Source organism: Corvus moneduloides, chromosome Z, assembly GCF_009650955.1.
Source record: "Corvus moneduloides isolate bCorMon1 chromosome Z, bCorMon1.pri, whole genome shotgun sequence".
NCBI lineage: Eukaryota > Metazoa > Chordata > Aves > Passeriformes > Corvidae > Corvus > Corvus moneduloides.
This window is the reverse complement of record NC_045511.1, coordinates 16,408,759-16,436,097: the sequence shown is the minus strand read 5'-3', so window position 1 is coordinate 16,436,097 and position 27,339 is coordinate 16,408,759. Positions and strand designations below refer to the sequence as shown.

General features: G+C 55.2%; 4 protein-coding genes across 6 annotated transcripts in view; 1 reads left to right on the top strand and 3 right to left on the bottom strand.

The window, feature by feature from the left end:
• DNAI1 (dynein axonemal intermediate chain 1) overlaps positions 1-12,052 on the top strand; it is a 138,326-nt gene extending 126,274 nt beyond the window's left edge. For both annotated transcript variants that reach the window (XM_032096853.1, XM_032096852.1), the window contains one exon: positions 11,784-12,052. In XM_032096853.1, coding sequence (XP_031952744.1) covers positions 11,784-11,891 — 108 coding nt within the window. In that variant the 3' untranslated portion in view covers positions 11,892-12,052. The remainder of the gene's footprint in view (positions 1-11,783) is intronic.
• A 597-nt stretch (positions 12,053-12,649) lies between these two features.
• On the bottom strand, positions 12,650-14,137 carry ENHO (energy homeostasis associated). The gene has a single exon (XM_032096854.1). The coding sequence runs from the start codon at positions 14,033-14,035 to the stop codon at positions 13,850-13,852; it is 186 nt and encodes a 61-aa protein (XP_031952745.1). The 5' UTR covers positions 14,036-14,137; the 3' UTR covers positions 12,650-13,849.
• A 5,386-nt stretch (positions 14,138-19,523) lies between these two features.
• On the bottom strand, positions 19,524-22,583 carry RPP25L (ribonuclease P/MRP subunit p25 like). 2 transcript variants are annotated; one of them, XM_032096807.1, is made up of 2 exons: positions 21,812-21,914; positions 19,524-20,866 (listed from the first exon to the last, which is right to left on the bottom strand). In XM_032096807.1, the coding sequence occupies exon 2, from the start codon at positions 20,855-20,857 to the stop codon at positions 20,309-20,311; it is 549 nt and encodes a 182-aa protein (XP_031952698.1). In that variant the 5' UTR covers positions 20,858-20,866; positions 21,812-21,914; the 3' UTR covers positions 19,524-20,308. The 2 variants fall into 2 exon arrangements, with proteins under 2 accessions (XP_031952698.1, XP_031952699.1); XM_032096808.1 differs by lacking the exon at positions 21,812-21,914 and adding an exon at positions 22,071-22,583 and having other exon boundaries at positions 19,528-20,866.
• A 93-nt stretch (positions 22,584-22,676) lies between these two features.
• Positions 22,677-27,222, bottom strand: DCTN3 (dynactin subunit 3). The gene is made up of 7 exons (XM_032096809.1): positions 27,100-27,222; positions 26,896-26,980; positions 25,904-25,990; positions 24,925-25,008; positions 24,284-24,342; positions 23,477-23,536; positions 22,677-23,051 (listed from the first exon to the last, which is right to left on the bottom strand). Exons 1-7 carry the CDS (start codon positions 27,196-27,198, stop codon positions 22,962-22,964), a joined length of 564 nt encoding a protein of 187 aa, XP_031952700.1. The 5' UTR covers positions 27,199-27,222; the 3' UTR covers positions 22,677-22,961.
• Between the last annotated feature and the right edge of the window lie 117 nt (positions 27,223-27,339).

Sequence of the window (27,339 nt, the reverse complement as noted above, 5' to 3'; positions counted from 1 at the left end):
GCCTTTCTTTATGGTTAAATCATGGATTGCTGAAATAAATCAGCTCTGTTATGGGTTCTCTGCTGCTCTTGCTGGATTGCTGACTCATTTACAGGTGGTTGCTGGGGAAGTTAGATTACAAACAACCATTCATGATGATCCAGACTTTTTAAGGATTTTACAAGCTAGGGAGAGGCTGGTACTCTTTCTCCAGTTACCTTCTTCTCACCTTCAGGACAGTTGCATCTCTCACCTAAGGATGTTATGCATCTTTATGGCAAATAGGGTGTTAATGAAAGTATAATTACTGTAATTTGGATTTAATTTTCTGAGCACAAGTGCCTCATTTCTGTCTTCCTTTTGTTTCCTGCTTGGTTGCCAGCTGTGAAAACATCTCTTTCCAGGATTGTTCTTGATGCCAGGCATGCAGCACTGTAATGGGCTCATCCCCTGCTGGGCTGTGTCTCACCCAGCTCTCAAATGATGGTGACTATTCCCTCACAGAGAGGGGAAGAGCTGGATCAGCAAAGGGCCTGGAGAAACCACCATGCCTCGGCATTTGTGATGTCTGCATCTCTCAGCACTTTACATGCAGGATCCACAGGGTTAACTGTTTCATGGGAAAGCAGTGGGATATAGGGGGTTGAGGCAACATTATTTCTACAAAGCAATTGCTTCCACCACTCCTCTAGGCAAGTTTAGGCATCTCCTTTGTGATGGTGAAGAGTAACTCTGGCTGTCATGTTCAGGACTCTCAAAACATCACCAGGTTCTTGTTCAGTCCTTACTAGTTTCCCCCAGACCTGCAGCCTGATGACACATCTGAGTTTCAGGGATTTCCTCACACCAGGGCAATACCAGAAGTCATTGCCTGGGCTCAGGTCAGAATGGAAACAGAAGAGCCAGAAGTGACAGAAATGGAAACAGAAGGGAAGAAGTGACCCCTCCTGAGATGATAATCTGACTATGCCATTGGAATCTGCAGACAGAAGTGTCCAAATGTGACAAGATTTCTGCCATCTGCATCGAGGAGATACCTCCTCCAAGGGCCCCCAGGGGGAATGGTGGCTGTTTGCCTGGCAGCATTACCTCAACCATTGCCTCTGTCCCAGCTCCAGCAACACAAAGAGTGAGGCAAGGATCAGGCCATGTTTGCTGGTGTTTTGAGGCTTTCAATGACACTATTTGTGTGTCATTGAAAGCCTCACTGTGAAAGTGACTGGCTTTGTGTCACTGTTCCAGCTGTTAACCCAGCACTGCCAAGCCCACCACTAAACCATGTCCCTGAGTGCCATGTCTACACATCTTTTAAATACCTCCAGCGTTGATGACACCACAGCTTCCCTGGGCAGCTTCTTCCAGTGCTTGACACCCCTTTAGTTGAAGAATTTTCTGTAGTGGACACATCCACTTAGGGTTAAGGACATGCATCAATGTCAGTTAACCTCTGTCAACAGATCCCCTCTAGTCCTTACATCTGCAATTATTTGTCAGGTAATTTATTTTGCCATCTTGGCCACTGTTTTGCTGAAACTGCCAGCTGCTGGTTAACCTTATTCCATCTTTGGTACCCATGGGACTTGCTCAGCAGTGGAGAGATTACTTTGGGAGGTGCTTGCCTTAAGGACCTTGATGACTTCCTCATAATTTGCTTTCCAGCGTGCCTCTATTTTGCACTACTTTGTTGCAAAGAGTGCCCATTAGTTTCAGCAGCCAGCTGAGCAGATGAGTTTAACTGGTCTATGGCTCTGAAGTAATTACATTTTGGTACAACAGAGACACAGCAGCAAACGTATAAAATTAATTCAGGTGCAGCATCCCAGTCAGTGTCTCGAAGCAAAGAGCACTTTAGGGAGGCCACCCCTGGCCGCACTGAGACTGTGCTGTTGGCAAAGTGGACAATCAGTAGGAATATCTCTCTCTGGTTTCCTCCGGTGATGTTAGATTGGCTTTTCCCATGGCCAGTTCCTTCTTCAAAAATGTATTAGTATCAGAGAGATTGATTACTGCTCCCATCTCTCTCTCCTGCTTCTGTTCTAATTAAAACAGCAATATATGCATGAAGCAATTAGATTTTAATAATGCTTTTCTAAACAGGATGTCAAGGAGCTTAGTACAAAGACTTGGGCTGGAGCCAGATCAGCATCTTAAGACTGGATTGTTGTTAAAATTGGCTGCCTCCTGCTTGAACAGCTTACATGAACACAGGATCTAGATTTGCTTCTTATTCAGAGTGTACCTCATCTTTGCCTCCAGACAGGACCCAGAACACCCCCTGTTCCTAGGTGGCAGGGTCAGAGTGAGGCGTGGGTAGGGACACGTGGTAATGCATATGATGATCTGGGTCTGCTGGTGGGACAGGAGCATCCCGTACTCCAGCCCTGTTGCCGTCCCCATCACTGCATGCCAGGGAGCCCATATTCAGGTCCATCCTGGGTTCCTTCCTGCAGAGCAGCTGTTGATCAGGTCAGGGCACATCAGCACACTGCTGGCAGTGCCTCCCAGAAGGAAATGAATGGTTCTGTGGGTGCCTGTGCCCCAGAAGAGCACTCCCTGAGCTGCCTCCCTGTGTATTGCTGGAATTCTCCTGCACTGTTTTATCCTGTCTGCTTCTGGCTGATATGCAGTGCTTGAGCCCTGTGTTTGCAGTCAGACCAGTATGAATCCTATTCTCTGTGCTGCTCTTGCTCAGACCCTTATGGACCGTCCAATGCAGCTGGGTCACTGAACATGGACAGGGAGTGTGAAACACAACCTCCGCATCACTGCAGGATGCATGGGCTCACAGTGGAGATGCCTCAACAGGCAGCAACAAACATCCCACGTGGACCAGCACCGTGCCAAACCTATTCCAGGAGAGAACTGACTCCAGCCATCTGCAGGAGCTCCCAGGGCAAAGCAGTGCTGTGGTGGGATACAGCTGGGCCCTGTCTGTCTGTGGGGCAGGAAGGGATTTCTCAGCTGCTGTAACTGTGTGAAATCCCAGGGAAGAGCAACAGCTCTAGCTGCAGTATTTCCTGTGCTTGTCCTGCGTCCAGCTTCTCGCTGACCTCTTTTAAGCCCTGATTTGCATGCTGCAGCGTAACTCAGTCGTGGCTGATGCGATTTAGTGTGACGTCCCACACCGTCCAGGCTAACGGTGTATCTGGTTCCCAGGCCTGGGAGTGTTTGTGTGGCATTTATCATTTGCCTGGCTGTTTCCTGTGCAGCAGGTGGAGAGAAGCTGTGCAACTCATTTAATCTGAGGCAAATGGGGAGACTCAGTCTGAAGTAAACAGGATGCGCTTCGGTGAGGATGGAGGCAAATAGAAGGAGAGGGAAAGGAGGTTGGAATAACTGACTGAGGAGGTGAACAGAAAAAGATCTTTCTTGAGCAGAGATGTACTGAACAGCACAGGCAGGAAAGGAGTGAGCAGGAAACATGAGCTGATCCTGTTGCACTGCTTTGCAGTGCAAAGGCCTCTGCTCCAGTTTTGAGTACCAGCATTGAAGGACATGAGGAGCAGGAAAGCCGCAAGGACAGCGCAGCCAGCTGAGAGGCTGGAAGCAGGGAGATGAGAGAGATGAACACTCCCAAAGAGATCCTGGGTTGGCAGGGTAAGGAAGGCAGTGCCCTGAGGCAATACAGCAGGAAAAGACTTAGGGAGAAGGTTTCAGTGGGTGTAAGAGGGACATGCTGACAGATGTCACCAGGAGATGGGTTGGCAGCACCATTCCTGGGGCTTTCAAAAGAAGTGGCTGTGTAGGTGTTGGGAGCAGAGTGGGACAATCCACTGCTTAGGACCTCTTGTGCTGGGTACCCCAAGGGCTGGACAAGCATCTGTCAGAAGCAATATAAGAGCAGCTGCTCCCACTAAGGACAAGGGTGCACTAGTGGACTAATTCCTCCTAGGTCTACCCCAGGTGACTCTGTGATTTAAATGAAAAATACACAGGAGAATACATTGTTGAGATGACACAATTGTTCACATGGTTAAAATAATCTAGTGCAATTTCTGCAGCATCCCTAAGTTCAGTCATGGAGAGCAGGAAAGAGAAAGAGAGCGATGTGCCTTGACATTAAATTGCACACTGAGTTCTTTCATAAGCATAAGAGTATCAGTCATAATACATCTTTCATGCCATTGGCATTTAATGTTACTACATATGAAGCTTCTGTGAGCGAGGACATTTATTTTTATTTCTAATAATAGCAAAATCCGGTTTCCAGTGTACTTGTATTTATCCAAAATGAAGTATATTCACATGCTCCCATATAAGCAGCGACCAAGGATATATTTCCTATGCAAATACTTTATGAACTGTATTGAAAAAAAATAAAGAAGGCACTGTTAAAAACAAAACAAAACAAAACCAAACCAGCAACTGGACTTTCTTAAGGCAGTTAAAGGGTGATGAAGGTGGACATGTGTAGGTTAACAATGGTGGCCAGAGAAAAAGGTATTGAAAAAACCGCAACTTTTTAAAATATACTGTTCACACAACTGCAAATGTTCTCTCATGAGATGCTGTGCTCTGTGACGTAACAGCAGTACCCAAGAGCTGCAGGAGCTGCATGTTCACATCCGTATTTGATTGCTTTTATTAAACTCTAATCCGTAACAGCCTACTGAGCTGGCATGGCAAAATGCTAAAGTAAAGCTGAAGTAATTTAAAAAAAAAAAAGAAAGAGGTGCTGAGTGATAAGGAAACATTGCTGGGTGGCTGAGGGTGCTGCCTGCCAGGAATCAAGGGCTGCAGCTTAAGAATGCTGGGGTCACTGCACTCTGCAGGGCATATCCTTGATTTTATCCCTCTGGACAGGTTTGATGTATGTGTCTATGGGTTCTGTGTGCACCCAAGCCTTTCACTTCTGGTTTGCCAGCCCAAGTGAAGAGGTGCTGCAGATGTGGCCCCTCATGGTAGGTGCAAGAGTTAGGGAAGCCTGTGCAGCTTTTGGATTGTCTAGGTTACACTGAGATTTGGTGTCCGGGTGTCACTGGAATTGCAGCAGTATTTGAAGTCGAGCTAGAGCACAAGGTATTGCCTGTCTAGTGGGTTTTATGGACAATCTCAATTAAAATCCCCTTCTTGTTTCCTTCCTCCTGTCTGCTTGGGTTTGAGAGATCCCACAGCTAAAACACTGGGAGCTGATGTCCCTGCCAGCCTTTGCATCCCATGCTATTGTAACACATGGCATGTAGACAGGCTTTAAGTACTGGGGCTTCCCAACAAGTTAAAAGCTAATTAAAGTAATTGATCCCATCCCGATGAACTAAATGGCACTGCAGAAAATCTGAACCCAGTAGGGCTGGATCCAGGGTTTTGAGTGGGTGTTGCACTGCCTGTCCCCATAGTGAGGTGAAGGAAAGGGCATCCCATCCCTCTGTCCTTATCCCAATGGTGGTTTGCACCACCAGGATTCCCTGGACTTGACAAGAGAGCTTTTAGGGGTTTTATTCCACTCTGACTTCTTCAGGAAGTCTCAGTGTGCCAGGACAGAGTAATTGCCAAGCACAATGAGCACACAGTGGTTTTTCTTAGTGCTTAGTACAAGTCAGTTAAGTGATTTGACTGGAAATCTTTTCCATGTACCTTGTGAAGAGTTTGTTTCCTCACCAGGCTGTTCTATTTGAATAGAGCCTATAGATGTTGGCTCATCTCAGTGACTAAGGGTGCTGACACCCAAAAGAAAGCTGTTTTTCATCTCACACACCCAGAGCTCACAGTTAGAGTGTAGCCAAATCATCCCCAGGGCTGACAAAACAGTGTGACCTCTTGGGACCCTGTTGCTGATGCTTCCTAATCAGAGCATCTTTGCAGGGCAGAGTTAAGGGTATTGGCTCATTTCAGACCCATAATGTCTTAGGATGATGTTGGGATGACTTTAAAATTTATCCTTCTCTTTAAAGCTATTTATTTGGAGATTCATGAACTGAGGGTCATGACCACATCCCTGTTTTGAACTTGTGTCAGACAATCGAAAGGCAGAAGACCAATAGTTTTAAATGGTTTTGGTGGGTTTCTGCAGCTGGTACAGGGATAAATTCAGAAGGAGGTAACAAATCATTGTAATGCCACAGAGGAGCTGTGGGGACAGCCATGAGACAAATCTGCACTCAGCTTGGCCTTGTTCACTGAAGTTTTCATGCTAAATGTGGTCTTTTTATGGCTATATTTAGGTGCCTAAATTAGTGGTCTGTAAGAGACATTGCTCGAGGCTCTGGAGTTAGCAAGAACAGGGAACGTTCTTCAGGGCTCCTGCTGTGTGCACAACTTCTGCTTGGCCAGAGGACACTGCAGTGGGGGTGAGCAAGGATGTGGAGTCCAGCCAGCCCCTGGCAGAGCAGACACAGAGCTGTGACGATGGCTGTGCTCCCTGGTGGCTATGATTTGACCAGGCTATTAGCTCTCTGCTGCTGCAGAACCCATCCATTCCATCAGGCATTCCCTCGCCTCTCCCACGGATGTTTGTGAACCACCAGCCCATGGTGTACTGTGGGCAGCTATCCACCATTTAAGGACAGGTGACCTCTGCCCACATGCCCTGCCCAATTCCTTCTGGTTTATTTCCAGTGACAATCCCATCTGCTTCCAGGTCTGATCCAATTTTGTTTGCGCTTCCTGCCTGTTGGGTATCCTGACCTTCACTCCCACGCCTTTCCTGGCAGATGTGCTGCTGAGCCTCAGGCTGGTCCCAGCACTGTGACTTACCCAATTTAAATGGTGACTTCCAACAAGCAAAGGCAGGTCAGCTGAGGCGCTGAGACCTGTGTGCCCTGCTGTGCTTTGGCATGGACCAGTGCCTATGCCAGGCAGATGTGAGCTTGTGCAAGGTGGGGGTGCCTGCCCTGAACTGCACAGATTGTGCCTGAAGCTGGAGGTAAGAGCATCCTTTGAGGCCAATGATCCTGTGTGGCTGCTGTCACCTGAATGACCCAGCCATCCCCTGGGTTTTTCTGCTGGTTTCATTCCCTGCAAAAACATTTACTGCATCATTTATTTCCAAACAGTAGCAGAATAAGCCTAAATCCTTATCTCTGGTCTGTCAGCTAATCCTTCCATGGGCCAGGAGCGATGCTGTCAGATCAGGCTGTGAGTGTTCCTCAAGGCTCTCTGTGATTGAAAACCATGTTGCTGCTGTATGTAAATGGACTTCTTGAGAGCTCAGATGTGGTCCTGGCACAGACATCATCCCCAGCTCAGCATAACTCTAGCTTCATATGACAGCACTGGGTTGCAATAGGATCACGATGGGGTAGACCTGGGAGGCTTCAGGACTGCAGCTGCTGTCATATTCCTGTTGATCCTCTTAATGTTTGCTTAGTGGCCCAGGGAGATGATGAGGAAATTTTTTCTGTGTTCATGAAGAAGTTTGGGTTTCCTTGGTCTTCCTGATGGAAATGCTCCAGGGAAGCTTCATCTTTGTTTTCATTCATTGAGTTCACCAGACCAGTCACTAGTGTGTTTTGGTAATGGAGGGGCCCTTACCCTGAAGCTATCACCTTAACCTACCCCTGAGCAGAGTAGAAGGAGCAATAAATGATCTTCTCCCAAAGAAATACACCTCTGAACACCTGGCAGGCTGTGTGCCCCTTCCCACTGAGGATAATGAGAACAAGCAGTTTTGGCTGTCTTCTTGAAGCTTCTCACCCCCTTCAAAACAACTCTGTAAAAGCTTAAACCCTTTTTGCATGGGAAGCCAGTTTTTAGGTCACTGGGCTGCTTTATAAAATGTCTAGATCCTGTTCCAGCGTGACTGTGTCCAGAAGTCCCATCCTGTAAGGAACAACATCAGTGTCATGATAACAGCAGGACAGAGATAGGCCTGTGCCCCTTGGCCAAAGCTCAGCAGGGTAAAGGGTCACCTCTGCTCCCAAGGAAGTTGTAGGGACTTTCCTGCCTATGTTCAAGTCTGTGAGGTTGACTTCCTTGCTGCTTTTAAACATAAATATGTTTGGCCTTGTTTAATCGAAACTTTAGAGCAGATGTTTTATGATTATTCCACCAATGGGAAAAAGACATGGATGCTGAAAAGTGCCAGCATCATGGCTTTTATGGGAGAGTTTTATTAACTCAGTGGTATACTGTTCAACTAGGGAATGAAGGCATCAGCCAAGACTCCAGTTTAAATGAGTCCCATAACCTGAATGCAGAATTCAGCATGTGCCAGCGTGGGAAGGAGTGTGGCTGAGGCTCCCAAGGGAGTGGATCTGGGATCTTCAAGCAGCCAGTCCTTGTCCTCATCTTTGTCCTAGTCCTCACTCCACCCTTCCCTCTGAGGCTTCACCTCAGTCATCTCCCACCTCCTGTTTCACTTGCAGTGCCAGTACTCACCCTGGGGCTGAGAGGACCATCAAGGGTCCTCCACACTGCCTGTAAGGCCAGGAGCCCCTTGCCTCAGTTTCTCTGCTTGACGAGTCAGGGAAATCCCAGACATGAGGTAAAGGGAGCATAAGGGCCATGAGGAACCTGGCAACAAATGCAGCAGCATGGACACAAATAGGAGGTCTCTTCCGTGTCTCCCCCTCTGAGGTCATGTTCTGTCAGCAGGGCAGAGTCCATCCCCACACAGCACCTTTTCTGGCCCTGCCGTGAGCCTTCCTGCCATGTCCCTCATCACCATTTCGATAGGAACTCTCCTGTTGGAAGCAGTTAACAATAAAGTCGATGCAAACGCTGCTCTGAGCAGCTTCAATGCCCATTCCATGAACTCCTCAGGGACAGACCTCCCATGTAATCTCAGCTCTGCCTCTAACAGTTTCATGGGGAGAATGTTCTGCCCTGACTCACTGTCAGCTCCTAATGAGCCCCGTGGATGTGGTATAAGCAGGGATGTAGGTGGAGAACAGGCTCAGCTGCGCACATGGTGGCAGAGCCCCACGAGTGCCCTCTCCACACCTGGCTGTGGCATCTCTTGGGAGGCAGAGCCCTTCAGCAGCCACGTGTGGAGGTGACGCTTCCCCACCTCGTGCATGCTCGCTCTGGGACATCCCGATAGCTCTGCTCCAAGAAGGACTGCTCCTCAGAGGCCTGATGCAGCCAGAGCCCCCAGATTTGTAGGAAGCTGCCACGTGCATCCAAGCAGATCCCACAGTGCTGTGCTGGTGCCATCAGTGGCCTAGCCAGCTCACAAGTACCCTGGGAGAAGCAGATGGCAGAATAAAGGGAAACTTTCCATTCCAGTGCCCCCAAAAGGACATTGTAATTTCCATTCCCTGTGTCATCTTGCTTGCTTGGTTATGTGGCGTTAAATTAGGGCTCTGGTTCGGTTACGGCTCATTACAGGCTTGCGTGTGGCTTTGTTGCAGCGTGCTCAGAAGCACCACAGGAGCTCAGCCAGTGTGAAAGTCAAAGTTTTAGGGACAGTTTGGTGACCAGGAGCTGAGCCTTGCCTGAGGCTGGTGAATTCAGCAAGGCTTAGACACAGTTCCCGTGAGCCTGGAGGATGTCAGTTAGGGACCCTACCTGATGGTGGGGAGATGAAAGGCCTTGGGATAGAGATGGATTGATGGAGGTGGCTTCAGCATCTTCTCTTCCCGTTTGAGCAAAGCAGTTGCCTCTTTTGCCTGTCCCAAGCACCTCTGTGTGGTGCTGTGTGTGACACAGGGTGCCAAAGGGAGGGGTTTGAACGCTGTCAGACAACAAGGCAGCTCTTCTGCAGAAATAGCTAAGTCCTGAAATACCTTGAGCAGCTGTGTTTATCCCAAGACTCTCACTCACAGAGATGCTCTGCTGTGATGTGGGCCGTTACTACAAACATCACTCACAGCTCCCAGACCAGAGCCACGAAGGGCACTGCTCACCTGTTGGCATTAATGCAAACTAGCCCTGTCCCACCATGCAGTCAATGGACTCAGTAAATAAAACAACCCGGGCTCATCCCAGTGCTCAGAAGAGCAGTGGGGCTGTCTTCTTGGGAACAGAGGGGTTTCCAAGTATCCCTGTCCCCATCCTCCCCTCAGGACTGCTTTCATCTCAGCAGTGTCCTCTGGCAGCTTAGGAAACCTCTGTTCCATCGAGGTTGTGCTGGGCTGGGATGAGGAAGGACACGGGGATTCCCCATGGACTTCTTTGCGCATTGTCATCACTCAGCAATGCCCATGTTTGTTAGAGAAAAGCAGTGAGATCCATGTGGGCTCTCAGCTTTCTCCATGCCGTGTGCTGGCATTTCTTCAGCGCTGAAGGGAAGGTGTGTGTTTGTAATTGCTGCACCCATGGCCATTAGCGGGGCTGATTCAGCGGGAGGAGAATTGATCTGTTCTAAGTGGGGAAAGAGCAAAGCTGGCAACCTCCTTCCTCTGATGCTGAGTGCTGCTCCCCTGGCCTTCTGAGAGCCCAGAGAGCAGAGGCTGTGCTTTGGGAATGCCAAGAAGAGCCAGTACAGCAGCTTTCTGCAGGCTGCCACCAAGCCTGGTCAGGGATGTTCCTTTCACTTTGCTGTGCTGCAGTGTTGGAGGCCCACCGCCACATCTCCTGAGCCCACCTGCCAGACTGTGCCAGTCCTCCTGCTCACCTGTGCTTGGCAGCTGCTTTCTGGGGTGCCCAAAGCCATGCTGTGCACAGAGGAGCTCCCCAGCCCCAAAGCGGGGGTATCCCACCAAATCCAGAGGCAAGGTGAGATCCAGCAGGCTGGCAAAGGGGAAGGCTGTGACTGAAAGGCAGCACTTTGTGATCGAAGTGGTGACTGTGGGGATGCTGTTTCCAAGAAATCCCATGGTGTGGATGCTCAGCTGCAGTAGGGCTTGGTGGGCTCAGTGTAGCTTGGAAAATTCCTCTGCTGCAGCTGTGTCTGACATGATGTGAACCTGGAGAGCCTAAGCCCAGTTAATCACTTTCCCAAAGTGCCAGAACTCTGTTGAGAGCAATGCTGCAGCCCACAGCACAGCAGAAACCTGTTCTGCCCAAAGCACTGAGTGGCATTTGTGCTTCAGCAGGGACATCGTCCTGTGCCAGGCCTGGAAAGCTCCTGCTGCTCCCAAACAAGAGAGGGCTGAACTGGCCAGGTTCTTTCCCTTGTGCTACGTGACTTCTCTCAAGATGCTGGAGGTTTGCTTTAGCACGGAGGCACAGAGCCCCTGGGATGCTTGGGCCAAGTACTAGGGAACTGTGGGAAGTGCTTGTCCTCTTTGCCCATGCTGGGGTGTGCATCAGGGTTCGCATAGAAGTGTGCAGTGAGGCACAGGGCTGTCCCTTGGGACGCTATGATGTGACCAGGTGCAGGAGAGCCTCAGTGAGGAGTTAACAGCACAGCTGGGAGCCCTGACTCACTTCTCCCCACCAGGTCAGGGGCTCTCAACACCAGCTGCCCACCTGGGAAAAGCCATTTGGGTGCAAAAGGGATGATCCCTTCTCCTGTGGCTGCCACTGCCCAGGAGCACCTGCATGGGATGGGCATGGTGGGGCTGTTTGGGGAGCTTTGGACATCTGCACCGCTGTCACTGCCCTAGCAGTCTTGCATGCCTGGCACCTACCCACAGCTTGGGGAAATAGCTTAGAGCGTGGTCCAGTCCCATGGGTCTAAGAAGGTCTAGGAAGAGAGAGGCAGAAGAGGCTTTGAGTCACTGTGAATCAACAGATTGCCTCCCATTCCCATCCAAACACTTCATTCCTGTCCTTTCCCAGTTCATAGGAGCTTTCACATATCTCATGGCATGTTGGGCTTGAAATATGAAGATGGGCAGGTGCATCCCCTTGTGGGTCAGCCTCCACTGAGGGGTGAGAGCTTAGACACAGCACTCCAGCAGCCCTCCCTGTGTTGGACCCCTCCTCATCCCTCCTGTCCCCCCCTGCTCACAGTTCTATCCTGCTTGGTCTCTTTGCAGGAGAAGAAAGGCCAGGAGGTGAAGAAGAAAGGTCCTGAGGTGGAAATGGAAAAGCTGGAGAAGCTGCTTAGCCTGGTGAGAGAGCCAGAGAGCAAGGAAGGGAAGTGAGAGGGGGGAATGATGACTCTGTGGGCAGGCTCTGGCCAAACAAGCTCGGCTTTGATCGGTGGCTGCTTGGCATGCAAGCCACGGGCCCCTGCTGCCCACTTTTTGCAGAGCAGGAACACTTTGCCTCTGTACCCTGACAAATAAATGGAGGTGCTGGGAGAGCTGTGGTGTGCAGTCATGTCTGGTGTTAGGCAAATCTCACCATGCTTGGCCCTCCAGAGCCGCATGGCCCTTGGCTTTCCCCAGCCTTGACTGGGCTTGCATCAGATGAGAGACCTGTGGAGGGCAGGAGGGGGCTGGGGCTGGGGCTGGGGCTGGTCCCACCAGCCCTCAGGAAACCTCCGGGCTGCAGCTTCATGGCTGCATGGAGTGGTGGCCAGAGAGACTCAGCTCTGAGCTGTAGCCCCCCAGGCATTTGTGCAAGTCAAATGGAACTGCCACACCTGGATTTCGAGATGGCAAAAAGCTTGGAAATTCTCCAGTGCCTCTGGCACAGAGATTGGGGAATGCTCCCTGCTGACTCCCATATGCCCCCAAGCCAGGCAAGAAGGCAGGAAACACCCAGTCGGGTTTCACCCAGCATTTAAAAGCCACAGATGGACATGAACACGAGCCCTTCCTTATCACGATCCCTGAGCAGTCCTCCAGAGACATCAGCCCCAGCCCTGGGGCAGCCGCTCCTCAGCCCTGCAGGATTGCAGGTCGTGCCACCTCCCCCCGAATTTTCCAGGCAGTGGGTAGAGCTCAGAGACACAACGTGGGGCCTACAATCTGTTTATTAGTCTAGTAAAAACAAGGCTGCAAAGGGATGTGTATGCTACACCTGACATGGGGAGGAGCTGCAGGCTCTGCCAGGCCTGGCCAAACCTGTGCAGGGACCCTGGCTGGCGTCCCTCCCATCCCACCCTCCTGTCCCCTTATTGCAGTGGCTATGCCAGTGGTGACCGTGGCTATTGCTCGGCTCTAGGAAAGGCAAGGCAGAGCCCTCCAAAACCCACAGCACCCGCTGGCAGGGTGGGGGATGCAGCTGCCAGGCTTGCAGACAAGCCAGATGAGAGCATCCCTCCCCACAGAGCCACTGTGATCCCCAGGGAACAGGCAGGGTCAAAGAACCTTCAGAGCTGTTTGTCCAGGCGCCCTCATGCCCCCATGTCTCCCATCTCCCCAAGAAAAAGCCACACCAGGCTGCTCTCAGCGGGATCGGGGATGCCAGCAAGGGCATGCTGCTCACAGGCAGGTCAAATCCCACTGGCTGGCCTCAGCTGGGAGCAGGCAGGAGGGAGGGCAGGGACACGAACCCATCAAGGAGGAGGGTCGTTTGTCTAGCAGCGTTAGTGCTAATGACTGACAGACAGGCAAGGGTGATCAGGCAGACCGTGCAGGCCCTCTTGTGCCTCATTAAACCCGCTGCTTGGGCAGATATATGCCAAATGCCCACCTGAGGCTGAGGGCATATGGCACCCAGGGCCACCACCAAACATCTGGACTGGCAATACCCTGCTCTGCCCGCGGGGCCGGGGCTTGCTTGGTGCCCCCTGGGCACACCCTGCCATGGAGCAGCCAGCCTGCTCAGGAAGAAGCACTTGTGCCAGCCCTGCTGCCTCCCCTCTCCAGGCCCCCCAGCTGGCCACTGTCCCAGGCAATGAGCACCAGAGAGGAGCCCACAAGCTCTTCCCAAACATGGTGTGCACTTGAAGGCAGGGCTCCTACTGTGCTCACTGGCTGCTGGGACAGGCATGACTGTCCCTGTAGCATATCCCCATCATCACTGTGGGCATTCACAGGAACTTCACACACCAAAACCACAAAGGACTGTGCCCCCTGTCACAGCCTCTGCAAGCAGTTTGGTGTCCCCTCAGCTTTCATTGTGCCTGGTCCAGCACTCCAGTCCCAGCACAGGCATCCAGTCTGGCACAACTCCTTCGGCACACTCCCAGACACCCAAGTTCCCAGGCAGATCAGGGCTGCAGCAGGTACTTCTCTTCATTCCTTGACTCATCCACATCAGAAGCCGGGGTCTTCTTGGGACATGAGGGGGTCCTGCAGGCTTTGCAGAGAATGAGGAAGAGGATGAGGATGAGCAACGCGATGACACAGTTAAAAGAAATTGCCACGATCGCTCCAGTGGAGAGAGCAGCCCCCATGGCCACTGTCCCGCAGGAATCGGCGGGGCCCACAGCTCAGTCTCACGCTTAGGATGCCAGGGCAGTGATGGAGCGTGCAGCCTCCACCTGCTGGCATTGGCAGGGGACAAAGGCGACGGCCGTGGTGCTGGCGGTGGGATGGGGACGGGGCCAGGCCGGCAGCAGGACGGTGTCACCCCGTCAGCTTGGCTGCTCACAGCTGTGTCCCGGGCTGCACCACACCACAGGGAAGCTTTCTCTCGGCTTCCCCTCCTCTGGCAGGGCAGTGAGGACACAGGATCACTCTTCTCCCCCCAGCACCTGGAAGAGAGAAAGTCACCGTCACCATGGGCGTGAAGGGACAGGCTGTGCGAGCCGCTCTGGGTGGGCTGTGGGGGTGCCAGGGGACGGCCACCCCCGGGCCCACGGGGCTCTGCTGGAGTTTTAAGGCTGCAGCAGCTCCATGGTCTGACGCTGTTTGGGGGACTTTTCCGGCCCCCTCTTGCCAGCCTTGGCTGTGCCCCTCATCCCCTGCGTGGGCCACCAAGCTGGAGGTGTCTCCAGTGGGAGGCCCATCGCCTCATCCCGGCCCAAACGCTCTCCGCCGGGCACCGCCGGCTGACTCCGGACAGCCCTGGCCCCGCTCCGATGCCCTGTCCACCCTCCAACTCCTTTTGCTGCCGGCGGGACCCCGCTGCGAGGTCCCACACCCCGAACGGAGCCGGGGGCTGAGTGGCAGCAGGTGGGGGGTCAGCCCCCGGCTGAGCTTTTTACCGGGGTCGGGCAGAGCCCCGGCTGCGGGATTCCCCGGGGCCTCCGACCCCCGCCCGCCGCAGAGAGGGACACCCACGGAGCTCCCGGCACCGGACAGCAACAGGTCCCACCAACTCCGCCCTCCCGCCGCGGGGCCCCGGCGTTACCCACCTGCCTCCGCTTCTCCCCGGGTACCGCCGGGACCCCGGTGCCGGCGGGAGGGCGGGCGGCGCTGCCGGGGCCGGGCCCCGCCTCGGAGCGGGTTGGCGGCGCGGGGTCCCGGCGCGGAGCGGCCCCGGCGCGGCCCCGCGGAGCGCTCGGAGCCGGCGCGGTCCCGCCGCGGCCGCCCGTGGGTGCCGCAGCCCCGCGCGCCGCCCGCGCCCTCCCGCCGGTACCGGGGGGACGGGCCCTGCCCGCGCCCCGCCCCCCCCCCCCCATTGGTCAGCCCCCGCCCGCCGCCTGCCATTGGCCGAACGCCCAGCCCGGGACACGCCCCCTCGCCCGGCTCCCACGTGAGCGGCGGGGAGACAGCGCCGGGCAGCGCGCGCTCTGCCGGCCCGGAGCGGGACCTGGCCCGGTGCTGACCCCGGTGCTGCCCCCGGTACTGCCCCCGGTACTGACCCCCGGTACTGCCCCCGGTACTGCCCCCCGGTACTGACCCCCGGGTACTGCCCCCCGGTACTGCCCCCCGGTACTGCCCCCCGGTACTGCCCCCCGGTACTGACCCCAGTGCTGCCCCCGGTACTGACCCCCGGTACTGCCCCCCGGTACTGCCCCCCGGTACTGCCCCCCGGTACTGCCCCCCGGTACTGACCCCGGTACTGACCCCCGGTACTGACCCCCGGGTACTGACCCCCGGTACTGCCCCCCGGTACTGGCCCCGGTACTGCCCCCGGTGCTGCCCCCGGTACTGCCCCCGGTACTGCCCCCGGTACTGCCCCCGGTACTGACCCCCGGTGCTGACCCCGGTGCTGCCCCCGGTACTGCCCCCGGTACTGCCCCCCGGTACTGCCCCCGGTACTGACCCCGGTACTGCCCCCCGGTACTGACCCCCGGGTACTGCCCCCCGGTACTGCCCCCCGGTACTGCCCCCCGGTACTGACCCCAGTGCTGCCCCCGGTACTGACCCCCGGTACTGACCCCCGGTACTGCCCCCCGGTACTGCCCCCCGGTACTGACCCCCGGTACTGCCCCCGGTACTGCCCCCCGGTACTGACCCCCGGTACTGACCCCCGGTACTGCCCCCGGTACTGACCCCCGGGTACTGACCCCCGGTACTGCCCCCCGGTACTGACCCCGGTACTGACCCCGGTGCTGCCCCCGGTACTGACCCCCGGTACTGCCCCCGGTACTGCCCCCGGTACTGCCCCCGGTACTGACCCCCGGTACTGCCCCCCGGTACTGACCCCCGGTACTGACCCCGGTACTGACCCCGGTGCTGCCCCCGGTACTGCCCCCGGTACTGACCCCCGGTACTGCCCCCCGGTACTGCCCCCGGTACTGCCCCCGGTACTGCCCCCCGGTACTGCCCCCGGGTACTGACCCCCGGTACTGCCCCCCGGTACTGCCCCCCGGTACTGCCCCCCGGTACTGCCCCCCGGTACTGACCCCGGTACTGCCCCCGGTACTGACCCCCGGTACTGACCCCCGGTACTGACCCCGGTACTGACCCCCGGTACTGACCCCCGGTACTGACCCCGGTGCTGCCCCCGGTGCTGCCCCCGGTACTGCCCCCCGGTACTGGCCCCGGTACTGGCCCCGGTACTGGCCCCGGTACTGCCCCCGGTACTGACCCCGGTACTGACCCCCGGTACTGGCCCCCGGTACTGGCCCCCGGTACTGCCCCCCGGTGCTGACCCCCGGTACTGCCCCCCGGTACTGACCCCCGGTACTGGCCCCGGTACTGGCCCCGGTACTGCCCCCGGTACTGCCCCCGGTACTGACCCCCGGTACTGGCCCCCGGTACTGGCCCCGGTACTGGCCCCCGGTACTGCCCCCCGGTGCTGACCCCCGGTACTGGCCCCGGTACTGCCCCCGGTGCTGCCCCCGGTGCTGCCCCCGGTACTGACCCCCGGTACTGACCCCGGTACTGCCCCCGGTGCTGCCCCCGGTGCTGCCCCCGGTGCTGACCCCCGGTACTGACCCCCGGTACTGACCCCGGTACTGACCCCCGGTGCTGACCCCCGGTACTGACCCCGGTGCTGACCCCGGTGCTGACCCCCGGTGCTGACCCCCGGTACTGACCCCGGTGCTGACCCCCGGTACTGACCCCCGGTACTGACCCCGGTACTGACCCCGGTACTGACCCCCGGTGCTGACCCCCGGTACTGCCCCCCGGTACTGACCCCCGGTACTGGCCCCGGTACTGGCCCCGGTACTGCCCCCGGTACTGCCCCCGGTACTGACCCCCGGTACTGGCCCCCGGTACTGGCCCCGGTACTGGCCCCCGGTACTGCCCCCCGGTGCTGACCCCCGGTACTGGCCCCGGTACTGACCCCGGTACTGCCCCCGGTGCTGCCCCCGGTGCTGCCCCCGGTACTGACCCCCGGTACTGACCCCGGTACTGCCCCCGGTGCTGCCCCCGGTGCTGCCCCCGGTGCTGACCCCCGGTACTGACCCCCGGTACTGACCCCGGTACTGACCCCCGGTGCTGACCCCCGGTACTGACCCCGGTGCTGACCCCGTTGCTGACCCCCGGTGCTGACCCCCGGTACTGACCCCCGGTACTGACCCCGGTGCTGACCCCCGGTACTGACCCCCGGTACTGACCCCGGTACTGACCCCGGTACTGACCCCCGGTGCTGACCCCCGGTGCTGACCCCGGTACTGACCCCGGTGCTGACCCCGGTGCTGACCCCGGTACTGCCCTGCCGTGCCACCGCCCGGCTCTCACTGCTGCTGCCTGTCTCGCCCTGCCCCTGCACACACACGCACAAACACACACACGAACACGCGTGCACCTGGTCCCACACACACCGGGGCTTGAGGATGCTGAGGACGGACTTGCCAGGGCTCGACTGGGGTCCTTCCCAGGTCACAAGAGCTACAGGCAGGCGGCTGGGTGGGCAGAGACTCCCATCATAACCCAGGGAGGGGAGGGAACAGGACATCTAGGGACTATCAGTACCTGAGAACATGGGCAGCATCAGCCTCACCAGCACAGCTGGCTTCTCCGTCCTGTCAGTGGGGAAACTGAGGTACAAGGCAGCCTGACCCCGTGCACAGCTGCCAGCTTCCATATGGGCATTGGAGCCAGAGACACCCTGGTGTGGGGCATCACCCCAAAGCGGGGATACTCTGGTGAATGACACAGATGTGACACCCAAAGGATGGCTGGGAGACAGCAGGAGGGGCCCTAGGGGTGGATCCTGGAGACCCGCAGGAACCTGCAGTTGCTCTGAAAAGCCACATCCGGGCCCCACATCCACTGGGTGACACAGATGGTGGCAGTGACACAGGGGTCTGTAGCAGCCAGGCATCCCCACATGGTGCGTCCCCACAGCAGAAGAGGCAGCTGGATGAAGGATGGGTGAAGGGCAGAGCAGTAAGGGAGCTGGAACTTCTCCTGGCTGACCCAAACCCGTGGGTGCGATGGTCAAGTAAAGCTCAGTCCTGAAGGGAGAGTCACCAAGTCAGCTGAGTGAAACAAAAGTAACAATCACTTAGCAGCTTTGATGAGAAGGCTTTAAACGTGCCGTGGCCATGAGGGAAGGCTACACAGGCTGCCTGAGGATCTGGCTCCTGGCTCTCTACTAAGAGGGTGTTTTGAGTAAACACAGACACATTGCCAGTTGAAATGTCAGAAGCCATCTGATCAGACACTCTAGCATCTTCCTTGGCATTTATGGCTAATCTGCTAATTAGTCAAGAAAAGCAGTCTCCCCCTTAGATGTAAGGGAGCAGCACCTGGGAACAGCACAAAGATAAAAGAGATTAACGGCTGCATCCCCAGAACCCCCATGTGCTGGCACAGTGGACAGGTCCAAGTGTTTCCCTGACTACCTCCAGGTAGTGGGGCAGGAAGCAGTGAAACCTCCAGAAGAGGAGGAGCAGGTGTGTAAGCCTGGCACAGTCTCTGCTCTTTTGGATGCAAAGCAGGTGTCTGTGCACTGCACAGGCAGGCGGAGTCTTGTCTGAAGGCATTGGGCTGCACGGGTAACACACTACGCCTCTCCTGCTCCTCCTCACTTAGGTAAAATCTCTTCTTTAAACACTTCTATTGTTACCCTTTAACTGACAGTGCAGAGTGCTGGATCCAGCTGGAGCTCACTACACAGGCAGGGACACGGGAAGAGTGTGCAGGACAGGGAGTGCTCAGGACACCGTGTGAGCAGGGGGTGTTCAGGCAAGAGCTCAGCCTGTCACAGCCCTTCTCCCCTGCCCAGAATTACTTACCAGAACTGCTCCAGGAGGGAAACTACGGCACAAGAAAAGATGATCTGTCCTTTGCCTCACTCAGTAGAGTTCACGATGAGTCTTTTTGAGGCTACAGCTCCAGCCAGTTTCAAAGAGGAAAAAAAATTAGCAAAAAGCTTCACAGATAAAACCCACAACCTTCATCTATTTTGGATGTGAAAGGAGGTCAGTATTTGGATATTAACCTCCCCTTGGATCAGGGTCCATTTACAGTCACGAGAGGAACAAACGCAGAGCAGCAGGAGAGCTGGAAGAGCAGAGCTTCAGCCAGCAGCTGCAGCCCCACCACCAGTGCTTACAGGGTGACCTCCAGTGGGATGAGGAAGACATGACAAATTTCCAAGTTACATGAAGTTACACCTTTATTTTAAACCCATCTTTTTGCATTATCAAGAAGAAAGAGGCAAGAACAGTATCCATTAGAGCTTCCCATTACCACCACCCCAGAACAGCCACAGAGCCATAGCATTTCAGGCTGGTTACAACACGAGTTGACTGGTGCCTGTTTGGATAGAGAACCACGACCGCCAGCTCCCTGAGCCAAGGGGAGCTACGTGCACATGACGCCAGACTGAGCTATATCCTGGCAGTCCTACATTCAACCCCCTCTGACAGGCTCAGCAGAAGGACTCTTCAGGCACAGAAATGGCTGGCCCAACCCTGTGCCCTGCTGTCTGTACATCATGAGCCCTGGCGATGCTGGCAGCTGCAGGGGAATTCCACACCACGTCCTGTCTCCACTTTGTACTGGTCAGAACAACCTGCACCCAGCGAACAGGCAGGTGTCTGTCCCACTGCCCAGGCTGCTGCACCCCCGGGCACCGGAAACCTGACTGGGGGAGCAGCTCCCTCAATGGGGGTCACTGACAGCACACCAACAGTTCTTGCTCAAGCAGAGGCAATTCTCGTCTTCCAAGAACCCCTAAGGAGTACAGCCTGGCAGCCTCTGGCAAGGGAACTTGTGAAAACACATTTTCAGACAGCTACGATCACACCCAGTTTTAACAGTCCACTCCTCCTGCCCTCCCCTCACACCTCTGAGTCCCCGTGTTCAGCAGCAGCTGTGCAGCCACAGCCCCGGGCTGGTTTCCACAGCTCCCCCGAGCCGCGCGTGATGCCGCTGCCTCAGGGCCCCCCCGGTATTCCCCCGGTGGAGCGAGGGTGCTTCCCTGTGCTGCCGGCTCCCCGGCCTCCACCCTGCTTCCTCTTCATCTGTCCCTGCGATTCTGCTGTCAGTGTCTCAGTCCAGAAGGCATCAGAAGATCCTGGAGCCTGGTACCCTGGCTCCTGAGTATCCAGGGCATCTTTGCTGAGTAGGACACATATGGCAGGAATGTTTCTCTTCACTGTCAAGGCATCGAGGCCTGCCTCAGGCACAATGGGTTCCCAGATTTCTTCAATCTGTCTGAAGAGCACTTTGGTGATCTGGTGCAGCTCCTTGAGCCTTCGTTTCATGATTTCCACACAGGTGATGGTCTTGCTGACAGCCTTGCCTGAGCCAGTGAAAAGAATCTGCCTCACCGAGTCCTGCTCCATCTTGCTCATGGCATAGCCCATCAGATTCCTAATTTTGCTCCCGTCCTTCACCTTCATTTCAATAATATCAGGAGGCAGGTCAGTGAAAGGAAGAGGACAAGGTTTCTCCACGATTTTGGTCTTCTTATAGTTCTCCATTCTGCAGTGCTGGAAAGGAAAATGGACCCATGAACACCCAGCCCACTGTAATTGCTGCACAAAGAAATTCTCACCACAGTTAGCTACAACCTTTCCTCTGAAGGGCATTTTGAGCTATCAAGAGCTGGGAATCCTGAGATGGCATAACCAAAAGATTAGCCCAGTCCTCATAAGGACATACCTACAGCATGGACGTTACCACAGGGCAACATGAGCCTTGACAGGCAGGCTGTGAAAAAAATAGCATTGGTGTTGTGGGCCTAAACAGGATGACATAAAAAACACTGCTATATCTCAGGAGAAGACAGACCAAACAAGTGAGCTGGGATTATTGAGAACAGAGCTCAGGGGATGCTGGCCACAGCTGCACAAGAACATGCACAGGATGAATTCAAGCAGAGTTTATGTGCAGCACCTCGTGTTACAGAAACAGGCTCATGGGGGCCTGGCCAGCCCAGCTGAGGATAAAACACTGCAGATCACAGGGGACACGGCAAGCCACGGGTTGCAGGAACAAAAAGTTTCCTCGAGGGAAAGACAGAAAGATCAGGTCTCACAGCTGCCGTCTCTGCCAAGGCAGGTGCCATCCTGACCTAAGTCTGCTTGACCTGTGCAGGGCACTCCACGTCTCCACCGCACAGCCCAAGGTGCTAAAGGTACCGCAGTACTTTGTTACCCGCAGGCTCTTGAGTCCCGGGCACCCAGACCCAGCATCCCACACCCCAGCCTCCGCAAGGACACGGCAGCGCGGAGCCCCCGCTCCGAACCCTGGGAGCTCACGAGGCCCTCGTTCCCACACGGCCGCCGCCGCCATCAGTGCCTGGGGGCCCGGGAGGCCGGGCCGCGGCCCGGGGGCCCGTGGGGAGCTGAGACGCCGCGGTGAGATACGGGAATGCCGCGGTGGGACTCAGAGATGCCCCGGTGGGATGTGGGGCGTGCGGGACCCTCGCTCACCTGCGGCCGCCTCAGCCCGCCCTTCGACACAAGATGGCGGCCGCTGCCGGGCGCGCGCAAGCGCAAGGCGGGTACGCGGGGCTCGGCACCGGGGCCACGCCCATCAATCACCCGGGTGGTGGGCGGGGCCATGGGCGGGGCGTGCCGCGGGCTCCGCCCACCTCCCGTCCCCAGTCCCGGCTCCCAGCGGCACATCCCGCTCTCCCTGCACCGGGAACAGCCGCTGTGTCCCTGTGCACGCGTGAGCCCCCACCCTTACCTGAGCTCCCCAGGCATCCGGAGGGAGCCGGGGGTTTTCTGCAGGCCTGCAGCTCCCACTGTGGTTTGACAACCAGTGAGGTTACTGATCAGGGAAAGTACAGGGACCGGCAAGCTCTTCTGGACTTCCTGTGGGGATTCTGCCCCATTCCTGCAGGACTTCCAGGTCACACCTTCACCAATCTGAAGGGTTTGAGACCCTTGCAAAAGCATGGCCTTGGAAACTCTTGGCTACAGCCAGACCAGACAAGGCACGGCTTGTGCCCCTGTAGGGAAAGAGCCAGCACGGGCTTTGGCTTGCAGCAGCCTCAGGAAAGCAGAGGCAGGATAAAGGCAAAAGCCGCTGCCTCCTCTCAGTACAGAGATAGGAGAATGGCAAGGCAGAAAAGCTCTGTGAGACCAGATTCCCCTGGGCACAGGCAACTCACACCAACAGGAAAAGTCAGGAAGACTGTGGGACTGGAAGGGATTTAGCTGCCCTTGGTCCAAGGCTGAAAGGAACCACTGGCCATCTTCTGGAGGCTGCCAAGAGATCACTGCGTGGAGAGAAACCCCTCAGTCTCTGCCAGGAGCAGTCCTCACACCCAGGGAGAGACAGACAACCCAGTTAGCATTCCAGGATTTTACTGTGGCCCGCAGTAAGAACAAAAAGGGGTTTTAAAATATGTTAAAACTGATGCATTTCAGGGAAGTGCAACTTTTGCAAACAGTGGCAGATTAAGGAGCAGTGTGGCCTCAACTCGGGGCTGGCACGGCTCTGTGCAGAGCCGGGTGCCCCAGGATCCCGCCGTGTCACTTCAGCATGCTCGCGCCAAGCGGGAAGAAGGCGGGACCAGCATGATGCAAGCTGTGCCACAGGGACCCTGGGCTTGCCATGCTCCCAGCTCTGCCATCACTCTGCCACAGGTTTCGCTTGCTTGGCCGCTTCCAGACGTGTCAGGATTTCATTCCACTGCACAAACTGCTTGGAGAGAAGCAGGGTCTGGACATGACACTTAAGGAAAGTAACGTGGAAACTGCAAGGAAGAAACCAAGGTCAGAGCATCCTGACAGCACTATTACAATCCTGATTTCTTGGGAGAGGCCCAGGGCACCAGGCTGTTGAAAGCCTACATGGATTCAATCTGTCCAGTGGCTGAGCCACTGCACAGCACCAAACACCCACAGGAGTCCAGGAGGCACTTCTGAACACCGCATACCACTGCAGTGCGAGGGCTTTCTACACAGCTTCCCTACCCACTGTGGTTTCAGGATGTGCCTTGGCACTGGGATCCTATGCAGACAGGACAGGGACACAGCTGTCACCACATCAGAAAGGCTCTTAAACCCAGGGCTGGAGACCCAACAAGATCAGCCCAGGGGGAAGGGGTCAGTTCAGCTGTTCCAGGCCCAAGGCTCAAAGGATACCATTTTGTTGTAGTCCTCAAGGAGTGTCTTGACACTGTCAGTGAGATCGTGACGTTTCTCCTGCAAAGAGAGGAGACGCAGTGCATGAGCAACACATAAGCTGGAGGACATCTACCCTTCCCAATCCTTGACAATATGGCAGGAAGCTCATCCAAGACCAGCACTGAGAGCAGCGCCCAGGCCCTGGCTGTGGCTGCTCACTGCAGCTGGACAGGTTTCCACAATCAAGAGAGAGGTCACAAACACTGGTGCTAAGAAGCACCAAAGCTCCTAGGATTGCACTGCTGCCTGCCTCTCCTCAGTATCCAGGCTTTGCTTGTCCCAGAGCAGAAACTCATGGCAAAATGCTGGAAGAGATCATTAGGAACTGCCCAGGCTACTCACTGCCAGCTCCAGGAGCACTCAAACAGGGAGGGAAAGGGTGAACTGACAGGGTGACAGTGTCAACAGTGTTCCAGAAACTAGGACACTGGAGGGGTGCAGTGCTTCACCTCAGTGTCTCAGTGAAAGGGGGAATTCAAGATGGTTAAACACACCACTGCTTACTACATGTCACTGAAAGCTCTGTTTTGATCAAGGTTATGGTAGGCAGATTTCCAACTTGGATTCAACTGACAGAAATCCTGGCTCCATTTCCCCCTTGGAGTACTTAAACTTCTTTAAGACTGTAGTATGCATATTCTTGACCACAAAACAACTGTCATAAATGAGCAATTCCTGCAGTTGCAAATACAGGGGTGTCAGTACAGCCACTTGCAAAAGGTTCCTACGCCCTTCTAGTCAATACTGATAGAATATTCACGGTACCTGCTGCTGTATGTGGATCTGTGAGAGCCGCTGCAGTTTGGCTGCATGGTCAGGAACCGCTGGAAGCACAGAGCAGAAATCAGTTTGGGTTGTTTTACAGCACATGGGAATAGTTTCCAAAATAAAGCCCATTCCTCCTCCGTGAGCACAGCATGGCAAAACTCCACTCACTGAGTGCAAGTGCTCCACACTACAGATAAACCTCATATAGGATTAAAAAACTACTTAACTATCCTACACACAGCAGGAGCTCAGGGATGCCCACAGCAAGGGCTACTCAAGAACTACATGAGAGGAAACCACTTGGGTAGCAGTCGAAAAGGCATCTGTCTGTGCCAGGAACAGGGATGTTCTGAATGTAGAAGAGCCCACAGAAAGGAATGACCTGCCAGTCTCCACTCTCTCTGCCACGCTGCTGTCTCCAGCCTGCTTCACAAGCTACTCTATCACCTCCTTGACCTTGCAAGGGAGGCTAGAGCAGCATGAGGCAGGAGCAGACCAAGTTTATACCCAGTTTACTCTCACATCACTAAGCTGTCCTCTTCTCTAGTCTCAGGCTCAAGAGAAAAGAAAGAAAACAGGACAGGCTGCAGCTTAGCAGGTGGCATTTGCAGCTCCAGCTTGCAGAAAAATGTGCATACCTTGGATACTGGTGCTGTCCAAGATGGGCTGGAGATTCTTCACCTGCTCCAGAAGGGCTGCACGGGCAGGAATAGCCTGTTCCTCTGTTGGGGGGGGACAAGAAACAACATCAGTAAACACAAAACAGTGCTTTGGCTTTTCACAAACAGTAGTAATTTTCTAGCTGATCTGTCTTTACAGAAAGGGGCTTGTTCGTGATTTTATTCACACTTTGTGCTGCACGTCCCTGGGTCTTGATTCAGAGCAATTTCACGCAGGAGAATTCCCACTGACTTGTGGGGCTAGGACAAGGAGTACTGGGTACAAATTGAAAGAGGGGACATTAAGGCTTGATATTAGGAAGAAATTCTTTACTGTGAGGGTGGTGATACACTGGCACAGGTTGCCCAGGAGCTTGTGGATGCTCCATACGTGGCAGCGTTCAAGGCCAGGTTGGATGGGGCTCTGAACAACCTGGTCAGGTTGGGGAGGTGCCCCTGTTCACGGCAGGGTGGGTTGGGACTGGATGGTCCTTAAAGTCCCTTCCACCCCTTAACATTCCATGACTCTATGAAATTCCATTCACAGACTATACCATCACAGTTGATCAAACTCCTTGGGTCAAAAGAGGACAAGGCTAGAGGGTGCTGAAATGCACCCAAATGTTTTCTACTTTTGTCACAGCACAGATAATTCAGGAAGTGGGGTGAGGAAACCATTCTAGCTCCAGCTTTTCTTACCAGCCTTCGATTAATTCGGGACTAAAGTGAATGCTCAATATGGGAGAGATCAGAGCTGATAAAACTGCAGTGTGGCTGTGCACAAGGGAGCACTGAGGGTGACAGACATCCTTGTACAAACCATCTCTCTGATACCTCCGCAGAGCGTGCCGTGCCCTGTCTTTACAGCTGAAAAAATCCATCTCAATCCATCTTAGGCAAAGGACGCTTTTTTGCAGTGCAACAAAAGCCTCCTGTTTCCCCTTGTTTCATGCCATACCTGCCAAGATGAACTGCAGCTTCATAGCGTCTGGAACAGCCATCCTATCAATGTACTGGGGGTCAAGGTATTTTATTACATCTTCAACTGGCGGGATAAACAGGTTTGGAGACAAAAAGTAGAGGAGATGTTATGGCATTCACAAGTGCAGCTTCCCCCGCATGCCATGTATCAGATTACTTTGCAAATGCTCCTCACTTAGCTGCCGTATTTCCTCCCTGCCCAGATTCAGTAATTTCTATGTGATTTTGGAGCACTGTGGCCAAGAACTGACAAATGGCTCGAGCCAGGAAACCACTGCGTTAGGGACAACTGCTAATACCGCTTTTTGTCTGGATAACAATACCAAAGGTGAGTGAAATCTGCTTCGTCCCACCCTCAGGACAAAACCAGTAAACAGTCCCCCATCCTGGTCCTTAAAATCATCCATAAATACATGGTTTATGCTTTCATACTGAGCAGCCACTGCAGACTTGGACCACAACGACCCTTCCTGTGACAACACACAGCAAAACCTGGCCAAGAGGCAGCTTTGCAGGACAAAGCACCCCCCGAATAGGAGGCAACTCCCCACATCTGTCCACTGAGTGTGAACCTTATTGGTCCCACCACACACAGAGGGCAGAGCTACTTCAGCATGCCCAAGAAGTCCAAGTGTGCAGGAATTCATTTCAGGAGCTCATGTTCCGAGAACCTTCGGGGGCTGCACTTCGGGCAGAGCAAATCCTGGCACTGACACGGGCAGATGGACATTTAGTAACTAACAGGCTGCAGCGGTCCGTTTCCCACCTCCGACCGCTGAGCTGAAGGATTGCGAGCACAAAACCCTCCTTCAGTTACTTACTTCTGCGCCAAACACCCCAAATAAGGGCCCAAAATCAGGAGGTGTGGGGAAGGAGAAGGTGCTTTTGTTTAGAGCAGCGAAACGCCACGGTTTGGAGCTCCCCTCTCCTGCCCTCCGCGATTCTTTCCCTTCCACGAGACCCGCTCACTTTTCTTAAACAGGATTTTGATCCTCTCCCTCTTGCCAGCGATATTGTTCAGCGCCACCTGCACCTTCACCAGGTCGTCCGCCACCTGCAGAAGCACAGAGGGAGGGGACGGGGCTGTCAGGCCCCGCCGGGCCGCGGCATCCCAGGCCCCGCCGGGCCGCGCCAAACGGCCCCCGACCGCTCCCCGCAGCTCCCCCTGGGCACCTTTCGCGGCCCGCATCCCCCGCCGCCGAGGCCGACGCGCTGCTCCAGCTCCTCCAGCCGCCACTGCAGCCGCCGCAGCTCCGCAGCGCCCGCCGCCATCTTCGTGCCGGGCGGAAGCGGCCGCGCCTCACTTCCGGCGCTCCCCGGCGGTTGCCATGGCGGCGCGTTGCTAAGGGCCGCGGTTGCCACGGAGACGGGAGGGGAGGCCTCGCATGGCGGAGCAGAGCCCCTCTCAGAGGA

Coding starts and splice junctions, on each gene's coding strand:
- ENHO (XM_032096854.1), bottom strand. CDS start 14,035: ATGGGGGCTGCTCTCTCCACTGGAGCGATCGTGGCAATTTCTTTTAAC.
- RPP25L (XM_032096808.1), bottom strand. CDS start 20,857: ATGGAGAACTATAAGAAGACCAAAATCGTGGAGAAACCTTGTCCTCTT.
- DCTN3 (XM_032096809.1), bottom strand. CDS start 27,198: ATGGCGGCGGGCGCTGCGGAGCTGCGGCGGCTGCAGTGGCGGCTGGAG. Junction 23,537..24,283: donor AGATCCACATACAGCAGCAG/GTACCGTGAATA, acceptor CTCTCTTTGCAG/GAGAAACGTCACGATCTCAC. Junction 23,052..23,476: donor TTGAGGACTACAACAAAATG/GTATCCTTTGAG, acceptor TGTCATGTCCAG/ACCCTGCTTCTCTCCAAGCA.